The sequence below is a fragment of the Vicugna pacos genome, chromosome 20 (genome assembly GCF_048564905.1).
Source record: "Vicugna pacos chromosome 20, VicPac4, whole genome shotgun sequence".
In the NCBI taxonomy this organism is placed as follows: Eukaryota; Metazoa; Chordata; class Mammalia; order Artiodactyla; family Camelidae; genus Vicugna; species Vicugna pacos.
This window is the reverse complement of record NC_133006.1, coordinates 24689976-24710555: the sequence shown is the minus strand read 5'-3', so window position 1 is coordinate 24710555 and position 20580 is coordinate 24689976. Positions and strand designations below refer to the sequence as shown.

General features: G+C 38.7%; 1 protein-coding gene and 1 long non-coding RNA gene across 4 annotated transcripts; one reads left to right on the top strand and one right to left on the bottom strand.

Annotated features, from left to right (window-relative positions):
- The first annotated feature begins 543 nt into the window (after positions 1–543).
- Positions 544–17370, top strand: LOC102532972 (tripartite motif-containing protein 26-like). 3 transcript variants are annotated; one of them, XM_006215277.4, is made up of 8 exons: positions 544–612; positions 8564–9059; positions 10908–11003; positions 11218–11448; positions 12340–12362; positions 14588–14703; positions 15926–15958; positions 16418–17370. In XM_006215277.4, exons 2-8 carry the CDS (start codon positions 8610–8612, stop codon positions 17107–17109), a joined length of 1641 nt encoding a protein of 546 aa, XP_006215339.3. In that variant the 5' UTR covers positions 544–612; positions 8564–8609; the 3' UTR covers positions 17110–17370. The 3 variants fall into 3 exon arrangements, with proteins under 3 accessions (XP_006215339.3, XP_072801550.1, XP_072801551.1); XM_072945449.1 differs by lacking the exon at positions 544–612 and adding an exon at positions 4256–4673; XM_072945450.1 differs by lacking the exon at positions 544–612 and adding an exon at positions 4270–4360.
- On the bottom strand, positions 14339–16340 carry LOC140687752 (uncharacterized). The gene is made up of 3 exons (XR_012062276.1): positions 16186–16340; positions 15749–15942; positions 14339–14628 (listed from the first exon to the last, which is right to left on the bottom strand). It is a non-coding gene; the product is annotated as an uncharacterized lncRNA (long non-coding RNA).
- Positions 17371–20580: the final 3210 nt, after the last annotated feature.

The following is a 20580-nucleotide window of genomic DNA, read 5'->3' as shown; positions in this document are numbered from 1 at the left end:
AGCGTCCCCAATGTGAACAGTTTTCTCCTGCACCCAAGGTGGTGGATTTCTGGGAAGTTCCAGAGGGCAGATTTCCACTAAGTTCTAGAGGCCAGGTTTCCAGAAGGTTCTGCTCTGGCAGCACCATCTTGACTTCCCTGCCATCGACCGAGCCACGTTTGCACCTTCACTAACAGGGCCAGATCCCATCCCCTCTGTTTCTTCGAAGACTATATGCATCTGTAGTATCCCATCTCCTGCGTCATCATTTTTTACCTTTTCACTGACCTATTCTAATGAGTATACACACATATTATAGTATCTCCCATAAAAAAGCCCACTTGATACCATAACTTTTTCAAGGATTTTGCTTAGCTAACCCCACCCCCATTTCTCTGTTCCCCATAACTGGAAAATCTTTATTTAATCTCTTCATTTCCTTTCCTCTCTTTCAAACTATGAAATATATCATATATTCAAAAGAGTATATATAATGCATACATGCATTTTAAAATAAAATATTATTATTGTATAGTAGACACCTGCATTCATCTCTCATTCTAGGAAATCAGACATTTCCATCATCTTTCGCTGTGTGCCCTTAACAGGTGTATCACCCTCTCTCCTCTAAAGGTAAGCATCAATGTGCTTTTTTGTGATAATCATTCCTTAGCTTTTCTTTATAATTGTGTTACACATGTAGATATCCCTGAACAGTACATTACCTAGTTTTGCCAGTTTTTGAAACTTCTATACATGGAATCATACCGTATGTGTTCTTCTGTGACTTGTCTTTGTTTTTGAGATTCACCATCTTGATGTATTTAGCTTTGGCTCATTCATTTTCACTGCTCTGTAGTATTTCAAATATGAACAGTCTACTTTTTTTTTTCTCCATTCTACTGTTCCTGGAATTTGGTTTGTCTCCAGCTTTTTGCTATTATGGATAATGCTGCTATAAACATTCTCATTCATGTATTCCCTGGCAAAACCTACAAAGACTTTTTAGTGTATGTGACCAAGAGAGGAATTTCTGAGTCTTAGAATGTGCATATTCATTGTGTTACTAAGTGAGGCAAGACTGTTTCCCAGAGGTTATATTACTTACCCTTCCTCCATGGCTGGATAAAGTTCCCGTTGAACCACATCTCAGCATCACTTGATAATGTCAGGCTTTCAACTTTTTGCCAACCTGTTAGGTGTGAAATATTATCACATTTTAGTTTTAGTTTGCATTTTCCTGATTATTAATGAGGATAAGCATTTTTCATTTTTTTTCTTTTTTCCATTTGTATGTCTCCTTCTGTATAATGCCGTATGTGTCTTTTATCCATTTTTCTATTAGACTGTTTTTAAATTTTTCTTATGGATTTATGGGAAATATTTGTTTTTTCATATATTGTGGTCACTAATTCTTTGTTGATTATGTATGTTACAAATATCTTAGAGTTTCTGGCTTATCTTGATGATGTCTTTCAACACCATAAGAGAAGTTCTCCATTCTAAAGTAGCTGAATTTATCAGTCTTTACATTTTGAACTCTGGATCTAGTTTGCTAAATCCTGCCCTGTCCCAAGATCATAAATAATCTTGAACATTATTTTCTAAACATTTAAAAGTATTACCTTTCAAATTTAAGCCTTTAATATAGCTGGGCTAATTGATTTTTATGTTTGGAGTAAGATGTACATTTGTTTCTCTTTTCTTGATGGTTATCCAGTTATCTCAGGACCATCTACTGCATAGCCCCTCAATTCCCCACTGCTTTGTACTGCCAGCTTTAATCATACACTTTTTTTTTAATTTTGTAGGATAATTAGGTTTATTTATTTATTTAAAGTCACAGTACTGGGGATTGAACCCAGGACCTCCTGCATGTTAAGCATGCATTCTACCACTGAGCTAGAACCTCCCCTGCTTTCTAATCATACATTCTATCCATTTATTCATTCACCAATACTTGTTAAGCATCTACTTTGTGCCGGGCACTTTTATAGATGCTGGGGCTCTAGCAGTGAACAAGACAAAAATTTCAGTGGAGCTTACATTCTACTGGGGGAAGACATTTTGCTTTGGGAATGGACATGAATTTGGGGGAGCCAGAGGGTGGAGAGTGGGTAGGCTGAATAATTGGCTTCAAAGATATTCATACGGTAATCCCCAGAGCCTGTGGATGTCTCCTTATATGACAAATGGAACTTTATAGATGTGATTAAGTTAAGGATCTTGAAATGATGAGAATATCTTGGATAATCCAGGTAGGCCTTAAGTGTACACACAAGTATTCTTATAAGAGGGAGCCAGAATAAAACTAGATGACAGAAAAGAAGTGAAAACTGGAATGATGTACTTTCAAGATGGGGGAAGGAGCCACAAGCCAAATTGGTGACCACCAGAATCTGAAAAAGGCAAGGACATGATTCCTCCCCTGAGTCTTCAGAAGGAACCACCCCTACTGATATCTTGATTTTGGTCCCATAAGACTCATTGTTATGACTGTTAAATTAACACTTGTTAAGTAGAGCACAGAGTGCTAGATGATGAGCATGGCTCAACAATAGACCACACACACGAGAAATGGAAATGGGGAAGTTTATCGCTCACAGGTCCTGGAGGAGGTACAAAGCGTGCCTCAGGTGGCCACAGAGGAAGTTCAAGAGAAAGTGCAGAGCGAGAAGCAGGACCTGGGGGCCCTGCCTTTATTAGGATCCCAGGTCAAGACCCAGTTGGTCAATTCAAACCAAATAGATCAGGTATTGGTAAGCTTCATGGAGGTCTTATCTAAGGGCCGCACAAGGGAGTGGTTCTGGGAGGCAAGGGAGACTGTTGATCAGGGGCTGTTAGGGAAAGCGTATCAGGAACTTACATTTGCTTGTGATTCCATGGGCTGTTATCTAGGGCATGTGGTTGTGTGAGGGGGCTAAGGTCAGTTTAAGGTCCCTGCAGGCTGCTTGGCCAAACAAAATAGATACTGAGGCAGCAATATGGGCAGCAATACCATGGAGTCGCTGAGCTGAACTCTCCATACTCATGTTGGACTTCTGGCCTCCAGAAGAGAATAAATTTGTGTTCTTTTAAGCCATAAAGTTTGTGGTCATTTGTTAACAGCACCAGTAGGAAACAAATACAATTGGCCACTGGTTTAATGCCCATATTGCTTCCTGTGGGATAGCACCCTAACCTCTTAGGAGGTTGTCTCCCAGTTGATGCTGTAAGTGAGCCTCAAAGTAGACCATTGCTCCATTTCACAAAGCCCGTTTCTTCTAGATGCTGGGACATGTGTTAACGTCAGTGAATTCCATGGGCATAAGTCCATTTTCACATTTTCTCTGCTGTAAAATATGTCACTTCTTTCATTTTTTCATGTGTATAACCATCCATGTGTGAATGATTATACACATGAAAAAATGAAAGAAGAGCAAGTAACTGTTGAAGTTGGATACTTGGGGCTATATCCTCTACATCCATTAGAACAGGATTTCTCAATCTCGGCACTATGACATTTTATTGTATAGGGATTATTCTGTGCATTGGATGTCAACAACCTTCCCGATCTCTACCCACTAGATGTCAGTAGCACTCTCTCCTCCAGGGTGACAACCAGAATTGTCTCTGGACATTGCAAAGTGTTGGGAGGATGCATTAGAGGCTTCTGTGGTGCAAAGACTTTCGGGCTTAAAGGTAATGATCCTAATAACCTGTCTGGCCTAGCAGCAGTAGAGATGTAAGTTCCATGCAGAAATGTTTTTCACAGCTACTAAGATCTTTTTCATCTTTTGTGCTCCTATTTGGTTTGGGGATTCAGATTTGATTGGTTGGTTGTATGTGACCGTGCACTTTGGCAACATGTACGCCTAGTCTGAAGTAAAAAATAATGGGGTGCCTGGCGTCACATGAAGAGTTGCCAAGACCTTACACATTCCTCTAGGGAAAGTAATCGAAGAATTCTGGATTACCAATGAGTATGGCTGTCCAGATTGGTGGAACTCCAATGGTCCACAACCTCTCTAAAGACTGAGGTTGGAGTGAGGTTGGAGGTGGAGTGGAGCACTTGGGATTTTCAAAAGGGCGAAAGCAAATTAGTGGTGAAAATGGCAGAAGCACCTGACTCTGGATGGCTGAAGCCCCTAGTACAGAGAGAAAAATCTCCACCTTTAGGTCTGGGAAACTAGAGGCCTGCCTGGGAGAATCAGTGCCCCGTGTTGCCGGGCAACCATAGGGCTCGGCCCAGGCGGCCGGCAGGGACCTGGTCAGAGTGGCGGCCGCCATCTTGGCCAGTTGGTCTTGGCTGCGTTGCCTTCCTTGCTCTGACTGATTTGTAAGCTGGGACAGCTAGTGTCTTTGTGTCCTGCCTCACGGAATTGCTGAGGATCACAACACGGTACAAATTATCTCAAAAGCATCCGTAGCTGGTGAATCCCCGTGGTGCCGCCGGACCTTCAGTCTCCCCAACCGACTTGGGCGCGAGGGGCAGGACCGTGGACGCGCGGGTCCCCGAGCAACGAGCAACGGCTACAGCCCTTGGGCTGCCTGGTGGAGGCTTTTCCCGAGGAGCCAAGAGGCGGGGCCGAGGGCTGGGTCCTGGAGGCGCAGACAGGGCCGAGTTGCCCAGAAAGGCCCGCAGTTGTCGCAGAGGCTCCAGCAGAGCCCAGTGACAGGCCTCTCCGGTGATTACGCGGCGGCAGGCGGCCCAAGTGAGTGCGGGGCTGGGCTCGAGGGCCGAGCGTGGGGTGGACCAGGCGCTGTGACAGTGCGTTCACCGCCAAGAAGATGGAAAAGAGAAGGTCAAAGCAGGGTCCGTATGAGGCTCATGGTGGCAGCTAAAAATGAAAAGTTAGCTTCGATTTCTTGGTATGGAAATAATAACCAGCATTCTATACTGCATTTTGCTTTGGAAAGTGATTTTCATTTATTTACCTGATCTCACTGAATCATTTCTGCAGTCCTCTGGGATGTAGGGTTTCTTATTATTATATGCCTTTATTGGGGGTGATGGTGGTGGTGGTGGAGGGGAGCTTCATGGCTAGGTTAAGGCCAATTGATGCCCTAAGAACAGCTCTACAATGGTGTCCCCTTGGACTTTCCAAGGTTTAACATAACATCTTAAGAATATTGAGTCTTCCAATCCACTAATGTAGTACATTTTACCCTTTTTTTAGATCTTCTTTGATTTCTTTCATGTTTTTAAAAAAATTTTAGCTTAAAGCATAGAGATCCTATACATATTTTGTAAGATTTATACCTAAGTGTTTCATGTTTTATGGTATTGTTGTAGATGGTACTGTTTTTAAAATTTTCAATCTTCAGTTGTTCATTTATTTGTGTATATTGACAAACAGCTAATTTTTAAAATACTGACCCTGTATCCAGGGGCTTTGTTAAACTTATTTATTAGTTCTGCTTACTTTTTGTAGCATTTTCTTTTTTCCTTTTCCCCCCCAAACTTTATTGAGATATAATTGATATATAACATTGTGGATGTTTAAAGTGTACAACGTGTTAATTTGAAACACATATATTACAATATGATTACCACCTTTGTGTTAGCTAACACCTCCATCACATCACATAATTACCATTTTTTTTTTTGTGGTGAGAATATTTAAGATCTACTCTCTTAGCAATTTTTAAGTACACAATACAGTACTGCTACCTATAATCACAATGCAGTGCATTAGATTCCTAGAACTTATTTATCTTCTGGTTGGAAGTTTGTACCTATTCACCAACATCTTCCCATTTCCCCCACTTTCCTATCCCCTGGTAACCACAATTCTATTTTCTATTTCTGTGCATTTTGGGGGGGGGGTTTAGATTCCATGTGACATCATGTAGTATCTGTCTTTCTCTGTCTGATTTATTTCATTTAGTGTAATTAATGCCCTCGAGGTCCATCCACATTGTCACAAATTGCAAGATTTCCTTCTTTCTTATGGCTGAATAGTATTCCTGCATGTGTGTGTGTATATGTTTGTGTGTATATATATGTTTGTGTGTGTGTGTGTGTGTGTATATATATATATGTCTCACATCTTTATCCACTTATTCATAGATAGATACTAAGTTGTTTCTATATCTTGGCTATTGTGAATAATGCTGCAGTGAGCTTGGGAGTGCAGATATCGCTTCAATATCCTGTTTTCATTTCCTTTGAATATATACCCAGAAGTGGGATTCCTGGCCTGTAGGTTTTCTGCTAAGAAATCCACCGAAAGCCCAACGGGGGTACCTTTGTCGTTTACAGTATTGTTTTTTCTTGCTGATTTTAGGATTCTGTCTTTGTCTTATATTTTTGATAGTTTTATTATAATATATCTTGAAGAAGATCATTTCAGATTGAAGTAATGGGGTGATAACCTCATCAACTTGAATGTTCAAATTACTCCCAGGTTTGGGAAAATTATAGCCCTTATTTCTCTAAATAGTTTTTCTGTGTCCATCTCCCTCTCTTCTCCCTCTGGAACCTCAATGATTCAGATTTTGTTTCTCTTGATGGTGTCTCATAGATCCTGTAGGCTATCTTCACTCATTTATTTCTCTTCTGACTGGCTTGTTTTGAAGTTTCTATCCTCAAGCTCATTGATTCTTTCTTGTGTTTGATTTATTCTGATGTTGATGTTCTCTATTGCATTTTTCATTTCATTCACTGATTTCTTCAGCTCTAGAATTTCTGCTTAGTTCCTTTTTATGATTTCTGTCTCTTTGTTAAATTTCTCATTTTTTGTACATATTGTTTTTCTTATTTCACTGAATTGTCTTTCTAGGTTTTCTAGTAACTCATTGGGTTTCCTAAAACAGCTATTTTGAATTCTTTATTGAGTAAATTACAGATCTCTATGCCTTTTGGTTTCATTTTTTGCAGGATTTGGTGATGTCTTATTTCCTTAATTTTTCATGTTCCTTGTAATTTCCATGAACATGTAAAATTTCATGTTCCTTGTCATTTTTCATGTCCCTTAATTTTTCATGTTTCACTTTTGAAGTAGCAACTGTCTTGTTGGGCCCTGTGGTTTCTAATGAGAAACTAACATTCGAATTGTTCTTCCCCTCATTTTGATGTGTTATTTTCTTCCGATTGCTTTTGAGATTGTTTCCCTCGTCTTTGGTTTGCAGCAATTTGTTTATGATGTATCGGGGGTGGTTTTCCTTAAAGTTGTTCTCTTTGGCATTTGCTGACCTTCTTAAATCTATAAATCTATGTCTTTTACCGTATTTGAGAAATTTTCAGCCATTTTTTTCTCTAAATTTTTTTTTCCTTTACCAGTTTCTTTCCCTCCTCTGGGACTCTAATGACATAAAAGTTAGACCTTTTGATATTTCACAGGTCACAGAGTTCCTGCTTTTAAAAAACTCTTTTGTTGCTCTATTATTAAGATTTGATAATTTTTATTACACTGTCTTCAAGTTCACTGGCTATTTTTTCCTGTCATCTACATTCTGCTGTTAAGGCTATGCAGTGAAAATTTTATTTCAGATATTGTATTGTTTAATCCAGTGACCAGATACAGGAGGTGGTAGTGAAAGAAAATGAAGTGTCTTAAATTACATCTAGGTTTTGGCTTGAGTAATGGGATAGTTGTTGGTACTTTTTACTGAGGAATAGGAACAATGAGGAAAATTGGAGATGTGAATTTAAGGTGCTATTCAAGTGGTGATACAGGAGGCCTTTGTAGCTTCCTAGAGTCTACATTCCTGGGTAGAGGTCGGGGTTAGTAATAAAGTTGGTGTGGTTTAAATCAGTGTTTTTCAAAGTATAGATAGCAATACCTTGTATTATGACATCAATTTTGTGGGTTAAAACCGACATTTTAAAAATGGACTGCACTGAGTCTACCTGCTCTCCCCTTCAGAGTGTACTATTGCTTAATAAATCCTCTCTTTGCTTTCTTGGAAAACAAAAAACAAAACAAACAAAAAAGAACCAAACAGAAACTGGACTGCAATTTTTAAAAATCAGTGTATTACATATAATAAAGAATAAATAGTATTTAACAGAACTTGTATTTTAGGTGTGTGTATATGCATGTGCAGGTATGTTAGACTGGGATGTGAATTCATTTCTCACTGTGATGGTCCAAAAAATGTTTGAAAACTATTAGCTTAAAGCATCATGATGTTTTCCAGACAGCATATGAATAGCAGACCTATGATTGAATGTAGCCATTTCTAGTAATCTAACTCTGATGTTCTCAGATGAGTTTTCAAATACAGCCCTAAATTTTTGCAATTCTTATTCTCTACTATTGAATTATTTACAACAAATTTTTTTTTTACTGAGCTGATCTACTAAGAGGGAAATTTTAGACTTTATTGGGGATTTACTTTCCCATTATCTTCTAGAACATCCTCTGCTTAACTACATGTATAAATACCTTTTAAAATGTTTACAGCAGAGCTAGTTACCTGAAAATAATACCCAGTTAACTTTGGAGGCTGAAACCTATTCTGACTAGTGCTCTGGAAGGAACTTTGGATTTGGAAGAAAAAGATTAGAAGCAATCTGAACATAAAAACTATTTTCTTCTGGGTTCCATCTTGATGTTGATTAAACTCACAATTTCTGTTTTCCTGTATGTCTTCCTAGAAAGTCATTCTGTGCTTTGAGAAGAAACATTCTGCAGGGGTTGAGCATGGCTACCATGGCTGCTACCTCTCCTCTGAGAAACCTGGAGGACGAAGTGCTGTGCTCAATCTGTCTTGACTACTTGAGAGACCCTGTAACCATTGACTGTGGTCATGTCTTCTGCTACCACTGCATCATTAAGGTCTGTGAGTCTGCTCGGCAGCCATTATATTGTTCTCTCTGCAAGACAGCCTTTAAGAAAGAGAATATCCGCCACGTGTGGCAGATGGCCAGCCTAGTGGAGAACATCTGGAGGATGAAAGTAGATGAGGAGAGACAGCCCCGAGAGGAAAGGCCATCTGAGCAAAGAGCAGAGAAGCTGTGTGGGCAGCATTTGGAGAAGCTCCATTACTACTGCAAGGATGACCAGCAGATACTGTGTGTTATGTGTCGGGAGTCCCGGGAGCACAGGCACCATGCTGCCGTCCTCCTGGAGAAGGCTGCACAGCCTTATCGGGTAAGAATCTTGCTGGATCCCTGCTCCGTTCTTGTAGCCAAAAAAGTTCTATGGTACCGTCAGGACAAGGTCCACATTTTTTTAAATAAATACTTTATTGAGATGTGATTGACGTGTAAAAAGTACATATTTAATGTATACAACTTGATAACTTTGGGGATAAGTATTCACCTGTGAAACCGTCACTGCCGTCAAGGCCACAGACATATCCATCCCACCCAAGTTTCCTCCCACCTGTTTTGTTATTATTGTGTTGTTGTGTGTGGGTTTATGTGTAATGAGATCTATCCTGTTAGCAAATTTAAGTATACAACACAGTATTGTTATCTTTAAGGACTATGCTGTAGAGTAGATCTTCAGAATTTATTTATCTTGCATAACTGAAACTTTTACCATTTGACCATCAACTCCCCTTTCCCTCCCCTGCAGCTACTGGCAACAACCATTCTACATTCCTCTTCTATGAGTTTGACTGTTTTTAGATTCCTCATATAAGTGAGATTATACAGTATTTGTCTTTCATGTCTGGCTTATTTCACTTAGCATCATGTCCTCCAGGTCCATCTATGTTGTTGCAAATGGCAGGATCTCCTTTTTAAAGGCTGAGTAATATTCTGTTGCTCAGTACTCTATTGTCTTTATCCACTCATCCATTGGACATTTAGGTTGTTTCCATATCTTGGCAATTGAGAATAATGCTGCAGTGAACGTGGAAGTACAGGTATCTCTTCAAGATCCCGATTTTAGTTCCTTTGGATAAATATCTAAAAGTGGGATTGCTGGATCATATGGTAGTTCTATTTTTAATGTTTTGAGAAACATCTATGTTTTCCATACTGGCTGTGCCAGTTTACATTCCCATCAACAGTGTACCAGAGTTTCCTTTTTGTCACATCCTCACCAATTCTTGCTATCTTTTTTGTTTTTATTTTGTTATTTTGGTTTTTAATAATAGCCATCCTAACAGGTATCAGGTTCAAATTCTTTTGCGGGGGAAGTTCTTGGCAAAGCATTACCATTTGAATTTAGATAATAAAGCTGGTTTGTTTTCATATCTTTTATAATAATGAGTCTATCCCATTGCCTTGATGTTTTAGTTTCTAAAGCACTTGGATCAGGTCTCAACCTGCAGTGTAGGGCATCAGCCCTCTTGATCCAGAGCTTCAGATTGGGTGTTTCCAGCACATATGTTTTATAAAAACATTTTTAAGAGTATTGAATCCTGTATATAATCTCTTATAAAAATTTTCTTTCAGAATTTAATCTCAGGGAAAGTACTTTTCCTGAGGTCATAGTATATTTCTTCCTGTCTGCTAAAGAATTATGTGATTCATTGTTTTCCTTTTCTCCATAGCTGACAGGAATCTTAAAACCAATTTAGTCATTCTGTCAATAATTTGGAGTTAATATAGATATACTTTCCTTCACTTTTTGTATTGATTTTCTTTTTTTATTTCTGTTATTAATTAATTTTAATATAAATTGTCTGTATTTGTGGTAGAAAGAGACAGTGTAAATATAAATAAAAACTATAAGTCTGAGTGGTTGTATTAATATTATTTATTACTTTATTTCACTTAATTTTTTCTTTCAGCTTTATTGAGATGTAATTGACATTCAGCACTGAATAAGTGTAATGTGTGTTCGATCTCATTTCTGAGAAACTGCTCTAGGCTAACAGCACTCACTTTGTTTCTTCTTCATTAACTAGGAAGGAAACTATTCCACATGACTATTAAACTATATAAGGTCAAACACTATCTGATTTCACTCTGGGGTCATTTTTCATCTTTCTTATTTAGGGCATTTTCATCTTCATCTTGAGATTATTTGTGTTTATTTCCATAGGGTAAAATCCTAAACCATCTGAAGATTCTGAAGGGAGACAGAGACAGGATTCAGAATTTTCAGTCTACGGGAGAAGATGAGATTCAGGCCCTGCTGGTAAGAGAAGTACAAGCAAATGTTCTGTGTCCATGTGTGTGTGGTGGGAGTGAGTGTAGGGGAGGAGGGGCATATGGGCATATTGAAGGATGGGGAGAAGGAGGGTATGATGGAAGGGATTTTTGTTCTGAACTTATCCCCAGATCTCACAAATGTTCTGGTGTTTCCTAGCCTCTCAGGGGAAATCCTCTTTCTCTTTCTGCCTTTACTCTAGGCAAAATTCCAGAGCCACAAACAAGACATAGCATCAGTGTTTGAACAGGGCCATCAGTTCCTGAGAGAAAGGGAGCAGTACCTGTTGGAGTGGCTGGAGGGGATGGAGCAAGAGCTCACTGAAGGGAAGAACAGCCATGTCACCAAGGGCTCTGAAGAGGTGGTCCGGCTTGGAACCTTGATTTCTGAGTTAGAGAAGAAGGCTCAGCAGCCAGCACTTGAACTTTTGCAGGTGAGGGGCCAACTGAACTATACCTGAGTCCTCTTGCTCCAGGCTGCTTTGCGGCCTCTCCATTAGCATGAGATTTGGACAAGGAGTCAGGAGAGCCAAGGTTTTATTTTCACTTACTGAGTTCTTTGAAAAGTTAAACAGAAATCCAATAGGTTTTAAGTCCCAAATTACAGTGGGCAGGGGACTACAGAATGCACAGATCATACAAGGAGCTAGTAAGAGCTATACATTTATAATTACAACAAATAATTGAACATTAAGTCTTGTGGTCAAACTGGAAGCCACAGGAGTTCTGGAAAAGGCTAAGGTTTAGTCAGGGAAGGCTTCGTGAAAGAAGTGGCCCTTAATCGTAGCCTTGAAGAAAATGTAAAGATTTGGATTAGCAGAAAGGAGAAGTTGAATGTTCCATTTGGTGAAGGTGCGTTGGTTGAAAAAATGAATGTGATAATAAACCTAATGAATGTGATAATAAAAAGATGAGCATAGATACCGAGGAAGACAATTTGGAAGATCGGAAGGGTATACAGAGTGAAAGGAGCTACAATTCTGGAGGAGTCAGTTTAAGTGAGGAGGAAGTTACAGGGCAGATGAGAAGAGGCTTCCAAGGCAGGTTGAGATTTAAGTCTTAACCTGATAGACAAGAGGATTCTTAATAGATTAAGGAAGGTTTCCCGGAGGGGATGGTCTAGACTCAAATGGAAGAAAGGAAAGGGAAACATATGTCCCCATAAACTGATACTACAGTGGAGAACAGAGCAGGTCCAGGCTGGTCAGAATAATTCTCTGTACAGTCCTGTCAAGTACCCATTCCCCAGCGAGCCCGTGGGAGGGAATGGTGCTGGCGCCTAGGAACCTTATTTCCATGACAGTCTGTGTTCTCTTCCTTTCCAGGACCCAAGTGACATAATAAGCAGGTAAGTGCTGCTTGCTTTTTTGTTTGTTTTTAACCATTTAGGTGTCCCTTTGTTTTCTCTTTCTGTCACCTTACATTAGTTTAACAAGGACTGGAAAGGGGTTATTTGGAAGAAGAGGGGTTCTTCTCTGAAAAGGGTAAATTGAAAGAAAAGGGTAAATTCCATTCCATGGAATGGGGGAGGGAGTTCTAGAAAAATTACTGTCGTGAAACTTATGTGAGGATGCTAATGGTATAGGGAGAACTGAAATGGGAGGAGATTATGGGAGAGTATTAAAGAAAATTTAGAATCCATGTTTGTTTCTAAAACCCAATATCCTTTCATTCTTTCTATTCCTGCCTGGTTCCCAGCTGCCTCTGCTGGCCATAGCTTCCCCCGTATTCTGTTGAGCACATTTCGTCATCAGATTGTCCTCCATGCTTGTTAGTGATGGTTTCCTGCTCTCTGCCCAACCATAAGAAGAGGACACTTTATGTGGGTCATAGGGATAATGATTTCTCTGACGGTGGGTCTGAGGAAATGTGTGTGAGACAGTCAACAATGACAATTTTCAAAATCACACCCGCATAGTACTCAGAAGCTTTGAACAGAGAATCAAGGGCAGGTATTTTGATAATACACAGATCAGCCCAGAGACATCCAGGATTACTGGCATATACTGAGCATTTACTGCAGACCAAACACTGGGTAGAAAGGAGGATAATGAGATAGGTTACCAGATTCTGGCTGGGGAGACTGGACAGAGACATTAGAGATGAATAATTATGTGAGAAAGGAAGGTGATACAGAATGGGTAATGCCTCTGGCCCTAAAGCATTTTATCTGCTTTTAGTACAGTTATTCTAGCTTTCTTTTGATTAATGTTTGCATGGTATTTAACTTTTTATCTTTTAACTCTCAACCTTTCTGTGTGGTTATTTTTATGTATCTTTTATAAGCAACATAAAATTTTATTTTCTTTTAAAATAAGTTCATTCGGACATTTTTAAATTGGAATAGTTAGTATTTATAGATCGTGGAAAATTACCATTTTCATTCATATTTTCAAAAGTATTTGTGTAGTTTGCCATAATGTCCTTAAGTTTAATTTTTATTTCTGAAAATTTTTGTTTATTTTTGTTGTATTTCTACTTTTGTCTCCTCTACTTGCCTCTCTTTTTTTTCTATTTTTAATTTTGTTTTGTTTTTGTATGTGTATGTCTATGAGCCCTGCTTTTGTCATAGGCCGTAATTTCTAGTATATGGTATTTTATTGTTTTCTAGTTATTTTTAAACTTTGAATTTGATTTGCTGTTTAACATAAGATTTAAGAAAGAGGGTATCTGTCAGATGCTAGGATTTTTTTCTGATAGTTTTATGTTTCATAGTTTTTAAATCTTGTGATCTGACGACTTTGTTGCCATCTACCCTTTTGGACTTTATTGAGGCTCTCTGTTGCAAATTTTTTAGATGTTCCAAACACTTGAAAAGAAGGTACATTCTCTGTGTTCTTAGAATAGGATTTGCTATATCTCTATGAGGTATTCCTTAGTAATTTTGTTATTTAGGTATTTTGTTTTGATACTTACTTTTTATCTTCTTGATATGTCATAGACTAAAAGAAGTCACTCAGAGATTCCTATTAGTGAGTTTTGGCTTTTTATATTTTGATGCTTTTTTTTTATAACCTTTAAGGAGAGTTGTATCTTAATTATGGGTTATAATCTTCTTAGTAATAGAATACCCTCTGTTGTTTTATTTAATTTTCTTACCTTAAATTCACTCCTGCTTGATAATAAGATAAAGACCTCAGATTTCTTTCATTGTGTATTTAGCTTACATATCTCTGCCCAGCTATATCTTAATTTAAAATTTAAAGTTTTTAACAAACATATATTTAAAGCTTAATTTTAATTTGTCTAGTTTATATCCTCAGGTGGTTTCTTTAGAAGTTGTAGTATTAATAGCATGTTTCGAAGATTTTCAAAGGCAGAAAATGGCTTTCTTTCTTTTTTAATATTGTACCTTAATGATATGTTGGTGAGTAGAGAATCCTTGGATCATGGCCCTTTATTCAGAACTCTATATCGTTGTTTGACTCTGATGTTGAAACTGAGAGTTTGGAAATGTAGCTTTAACGCTCCACCCCTTTAGTCCATTATTGGTGTTTGTCTAAGTGCCTGTGGTGACGGTGGGAAATCGTGCCTTTCCTCCAGTAGTTCTCACTGTGACTCCATTCCCTCTAGATATCCCCGGAAGAAGTTCTGGATTGAAAAGCCTATCAGTCCTGCAATCAAAAAGCGGACAGAAGAATTTTCAGATAAACTTCTTTCTTTAGAGAAAGGACTCAGAGGATTCCATGGTAAAAGAAGGGGTTCTGAGCCTAGAAAACCTTCTTTCTATCTCTGTAATGTTTCCTTAGGTTTTGATTGTGGCCAGGGCTTCCCAGAATTCCTTGCTTTTGTGCGTGTCATTCACACCAGACAGGGACACTGGGGAGGGAATCTAACTAAGTTCAAACCGGGGAGTCTTTACACGTGATAGAATGTTACCTAGACTAAAGTAGAATCATAGTCAATAGGTCTCAGAGTTGGCAAAAAGATATTTCATATCTAAAAGTGAGGTAAAAGAATATTGGGAGGCCACAGAAAACAGTATGACATTTCCTCAAAATGTCTAAATATAATTAGCATGTGATCCAGCACTCCCATTTCCCAAAGAATTAAAAGCAGGGTCTCAAAGAGATATCTGCACACTGATTTTCACTGCAGCGTTATTCACAATAACCAAGAGGTAGAAGAAGCAACCCAAATGTCCATCAATGATGAATGGATAAACAGAATATGATGTATACAGACAGTGGGATATTATTCAGCCTAAAACAGGAAGGAAATTCTGACACATGGTACAACATGGGTGAACCTTGGGGACATTATACTAACTGACATGAGCCAGTCACAAAGAGACAAGTACGGTATGATTCCATTTATATGAGCTATCTACAGTAGTCAAATTTGTAGGAGCAGAAAGTAGAAAAGTGGCTGCCAGAGGTTGGGAGGGGGAAATGAGGAGTTGTTATTTAGTGGGTATAGAGTTTCAGTTTTGCAGAATGGAAGAGCTCTGGAAATTGATTGCACAGCAGTGTAAATATACTTAACATTAATGCACTGTACACTTCAAGATGGTAAAGATGGTAAATGTTAGGTGTTTCTACCAAAAATTTAAATTAAAAAAATTTAAAGACTACTAGGAGAATTAATCTGAAAGAAGCATCTTTGAGAGTGGAGGGAAATAGTGTGATTTAGGACTGGAAGTTTAGGACTTAGTTTAAAAACAGGGAATAGGCCTAAAAGTACTCTTGAATGAAGCACTAGGTAGATTCAGCAGATATTGGCATGGATACTCACATGAACCGCCTTAGACTGGACAGGCTCTTGGTGTCTCCTGAATTGATTTCTCTGCTTCACTTGAGCTTTCATGGTGCCCTGTCACCTTTTAAAGCTGTATTAGCCAACAGTAAGAGAATTTGGCCTAGAAGATGTGGAGTCAGAATTGCTTACTGTCCTTTTCTTCTTTTACTCTAGGAAAACTGATAAGGGATCTGGAATATAAGACAAGTGAGTATCTGTAGGGGATAGTGGCTGAAATTTGCCTCAAAGTAAATTCTCCTACTCCAAATTGTAGCTTTCCTGTGAAGCTCTCTTACTTATGGGTCAGCTCTTCTGTTTTAAAGAGAAAGGTCTTTGTGTGACTAATGTAACCAAATTCTTTATCCTAAGAATTCAGAGTTCAGTACCACAAACCTTTCCCCAGATTTTCCCAGCTACAATGATCCAGTCCTTACCTTTTCTTCCTCTCAAGTCTCATCACACTGCCTGTGCCCTTAAATTTTCTCTTGGTGTTGTCTTCATTTTCTAGCTATGGTTGCTAACAGTATGAACATAAGGTCAAAAGCAGTCTCTGTCCTGGTCCCCTGAGGAGTCTCCCACCATTGTCATAAAGGCCCCAGAACCTATGGGACAAATCTCATTTGATATCTTTTGTGATGCCACACCTTTGTCTCTTTGTCCGCACAGTGAGGATCATCCTGAATTCCCAGACAGCCAATGGCTACCTCTCAGTGTCTCCAAATGGGAAGAGTATGATATTCACTGGCTTGTGGATGAACAAACACCAACATGGTCAGCGATTTGATCCAGAGCCTGGAGTGCTGGGAAGTAAGGGCTTCACGTGGGGCAAAGTGTATTGGGAAGTGAAAGTGGATAGGATATGGTGGGGAGCGGAGGAGGAAGAAGAAGCAGTGAAATACAGGGGCGGAACCAGAGGTGTGTTTGGCAGTAGCTATCTTGGTGGGTTTATAGGCATCACTGATGGGTATAGTTCTCCTGGATATAGAGATGAGAGTGAGGAGTTGGAGGAGGAATGGTCTCAGGAAAATGGAATATGGCCAAAATTCTGCCTGGTAGGGGTGGCAAGAGAGTCGGTGGTGAGAAGAGGATTTCTTAACTTCACCCCTGAGGAGGGATTCTGGACTCTGCAGCTGTCTTCAGCTGGGGTTTATATATGTACTAGCCCTGAACCCCTCCAGATCCTGTCCTACTGTCCAAGGCAGATTGGGGTTGCCCTGGATTATGATGGTGGGAAAGTAACCTTTACCAATGCCAGAACTGAAGAATTTATCTATGAATTCTCATCTTCCTTCACTGGGAGAATTTTCCCTTTCCTGTGGCTTAATTGCATGAGATCCAGACTTACACTGAGACCCTGAGAGAAGACCCCATGGACACAGCCCTAGGTTTTTTCATTTATCCTTTGTTCCTTGACATCATTCCCAACTCTCTACGTCAGCTAGACTGTCCTGCTGGGTTCTGAATGCAGTTAGATGACTGCAGCATTATGGTAGAGTCAAGAGTCTCTTGTCCTCACTGCTTGGTCTCTAAAATGAGAACAGTAATATTGATCTGCTTTCTCTACAGGGGAATGGTTGAAATGTCTTTAAAGTACTTATTAAAATGTGTGTTATTATTAACCTTTCTCTTCTGTTGTCTTTGATTTGATTCTTCACCTGCCACTGAGACAAAGTTATGAGAATGAATGACTATCTCATAGGATTGCAGCCCCTGCCATTAATGGTAATTGATTACAACATCCATATCAATGTCTGAAGCACCTGCTCTGTTACATAATTTTTCCTACCATCCTCCTAAGCGACTGAAAATCAGTAAATATTTTGCAATTCATGCCTGCTTAATGTTTGATATATTATGAAATTTGAGATAACTGGAGTGGGAATAGGTTTATTTCTTCTGTGTTCTGATAATTTTTGCAATAAAAAGGAGGAGGGGAAGCCATATGAGGTTCAGGTGTATATGAGATTTTGGAAGTCACTTGGTCCTAAAGTTAAGTCTTATGTCAGCAGTGTTTTAAGATGATAGAAAAAGACACTTAGCTTAATGTTAAGTTAGTAGTCTTAGCTATAAGCAGCAGAAAACAAATTCGGCTAATTCTAGGAAAAGGGAAATTTATTAAACATTACTGGGGTGTGTAGAGTGCAAAGAGGGAGGGAGATCTGTACTTACCAGCTTGCAAGTTCTGGAGGTGCTACCATGTTGCTACAAAGACCTAGAAGTCAGTGTGGGAGCTGCAGTGAGAGGGAGGAGGAGGCGGAGGGTCATCAGAGGTTGAGAGGATTGTTGGGATTGTCACTATATAAACAGAACATACTAGCATGAGTACAAGTAGCAGATAGTGGATACGATCTCGTGGGGAGCAGAGGAAGAAGTAATGAATACAGATCGGGGTGGAGTCAGAGGTATGTATGGCTATCTTGGTGGATTCATAGACAAGACTGATGGGCATAGTTCTCCTGGATATAGAGATGAGAACAAAGAGTTGAAGAAGACATGGTCTCAGGAAATTAGTGGATAGAACAAGCCTAGTTCTTCATGTAACTAACTCCTACATCAAAATCTGGCATAAGTGCAGCAGATTGCCAGCGTGTGGGGTGACTGCCTGTGCCCCAGCAACAAACAAGGTTAGGAAAGTGTGTTTCTAGCTTCTGTAACAAGAACTGGTCCTTTCAAGGCTCACGTAGTTTAGCATTCTCAAAATATGGGAGCAGATGCTGGTTGCCTAAAAGGAACTTCCAGTACTTAAACCTCTGGGTTTAAGAGATGTGGGGAAATTTGTTCTGATAGTTCAGTTGTATAAGAATGTTTTGTTGAAAAAATTAGATCAAACAACACAAGATAAATATCCTATATCTGTATCTAACAACACAAGCAAGTAGAAGTAGATTGCCGACGTTGTAAGTTCAGATCCTCGTCATAGCAGGGACAAAGCAGTTTTCAACCAGAGTTTTTCTATATGGTGAGGGGCCAAAGAATTTTTTGAATTGAAAAAATTTTTCTTTTTAATGTAGATACAGGGGATTGAATCCAGAACCTTGTGCATGCTAAGCATGTGCTCTACCACTGAGCTATACCCTCACCCACAAAGGTTTTAACTAGTATATTCTATTACAGCCCAGTCCATGTTTGACTTGTGGGACTGAAGGAAACAGATTTTAAGGGTTAAGGGTTTAGACAGAGGATGTTCCAATAATTTTGGTTAGAAATAAGTATGAACAGGGTCAGAATTTAGCAAGAGAATGGTGAAACTATTCCTCTTTAGAATATTTTTGTAAAGTCAAAGACTAATGTTAGGGATACTTATTAGACAGATAAATAGAAAAAACTATCAGAAGAAAAGAAGCCTAAGAAAGAAATTATGTCTGATGCTAGAATCATAGTCAGCAGCAGATCCAAGCCAACTGCCTGTTTCAAAGGTGTCAGCATTCCAGTCTTCAAAAACTAAACCAAAAAGCCACTTTGTTCCTGTTTTATATATTTTGTGATGAATTTAGATCTTATATTGGTTTGTACAAGTTTCCTGCAAAAAATTGCTAAAATGAATGCGTTTCCATAGTTAGTGTGAAAATAGTAAAATTTCATAGTAACCTTTCATCATGATTTTTACCTGTCACAAGCCAAAATGTTGACTCATTATATTTTCTATCAAACTCATTGTAGCATGCAACTTTCTGGAGTTGTTGAAACCATTTAATGATTAAGAAATATCATTCTATTTTGTATTCTAATCAGTGTGCATAATGCTTTAGATAATGAAAACACAAAATACCCAAACTAATGGATGCCATGAAAGCAGCAAGAAGAGGGAAATTTATAGCTGTGAGTGCTTACATTAAAAAAGAAGAAATATCTCAAATTAACAACCTGATTTTACAACTTAAGGAATTAGAAAAAGGTGGATAAATTAAAGCCAAAGCTACTTGAAGAAAGGAAATAATAAAGATTAGAGCAAGATAAAGAAAAGAGAACAAAAAATAGAGAAAATCAGCGAAACCAAAGTAAGTTCTTTGAAATGATGATCAATGAAACTGACAAACTTTTCGCTACATCGACGAAGAAAAAATGAGAGAAGACCCACAGAACTAAAATCAGAAAAGAAAAAGGACATTACATCTGATTTTACAGAAATAAATGGATTGTAAGAGAATATTATGAATAATTGTACACCAACAAATTAGATGGCCTAGAGGAAACAGATAAATTCCTAGAAACACACAACTTACTGAAGACTGAATCATGAAGAAACAGGAAATCTGAACAGAGCTATAACTTTTAAGAAGATTTAATCAGCAATCTAAAACCTCCCAACAAAGAAAAGACTACTACCAGATGGCCTCACTGGTGAATTGTATACAGTATTTAAAGAATTAACACCAGCCCTCCTCAAACTCTTGCAAAAAACCTAGAAGGAGAGAACACTTCCAAATTCATCCTATAAGGCCAACATTACCTCGAAACCAAAGCCAGACAAAAGACAGTACGAGAAAAGAAAACTATACACGATATTCCTCATGAATAGTGGTGCAAAATTCCTCAACAAAATGCTAGCAAACAGAATTCAACAGCACATCAAAAAGAGTATGCACCATGATTAAGTTGGCTTTATTCCTTCAGTGGATTGGAATTCCTCCAATGATGGTTCAGCATGCAGAAGTCAACCACATTAACAGAATGACAACAACAACAAAATCCACATGGTTACCTCAATTGATACAGAAAAAGCATTTGACAAAGTTAAACACCCTTTAATGATAAAAACACTTAACCGGCTAGGAATGGAAGGAAACTAGTTCAACATGATAAAGGCCATTTATGAAAAGCCCACGGCT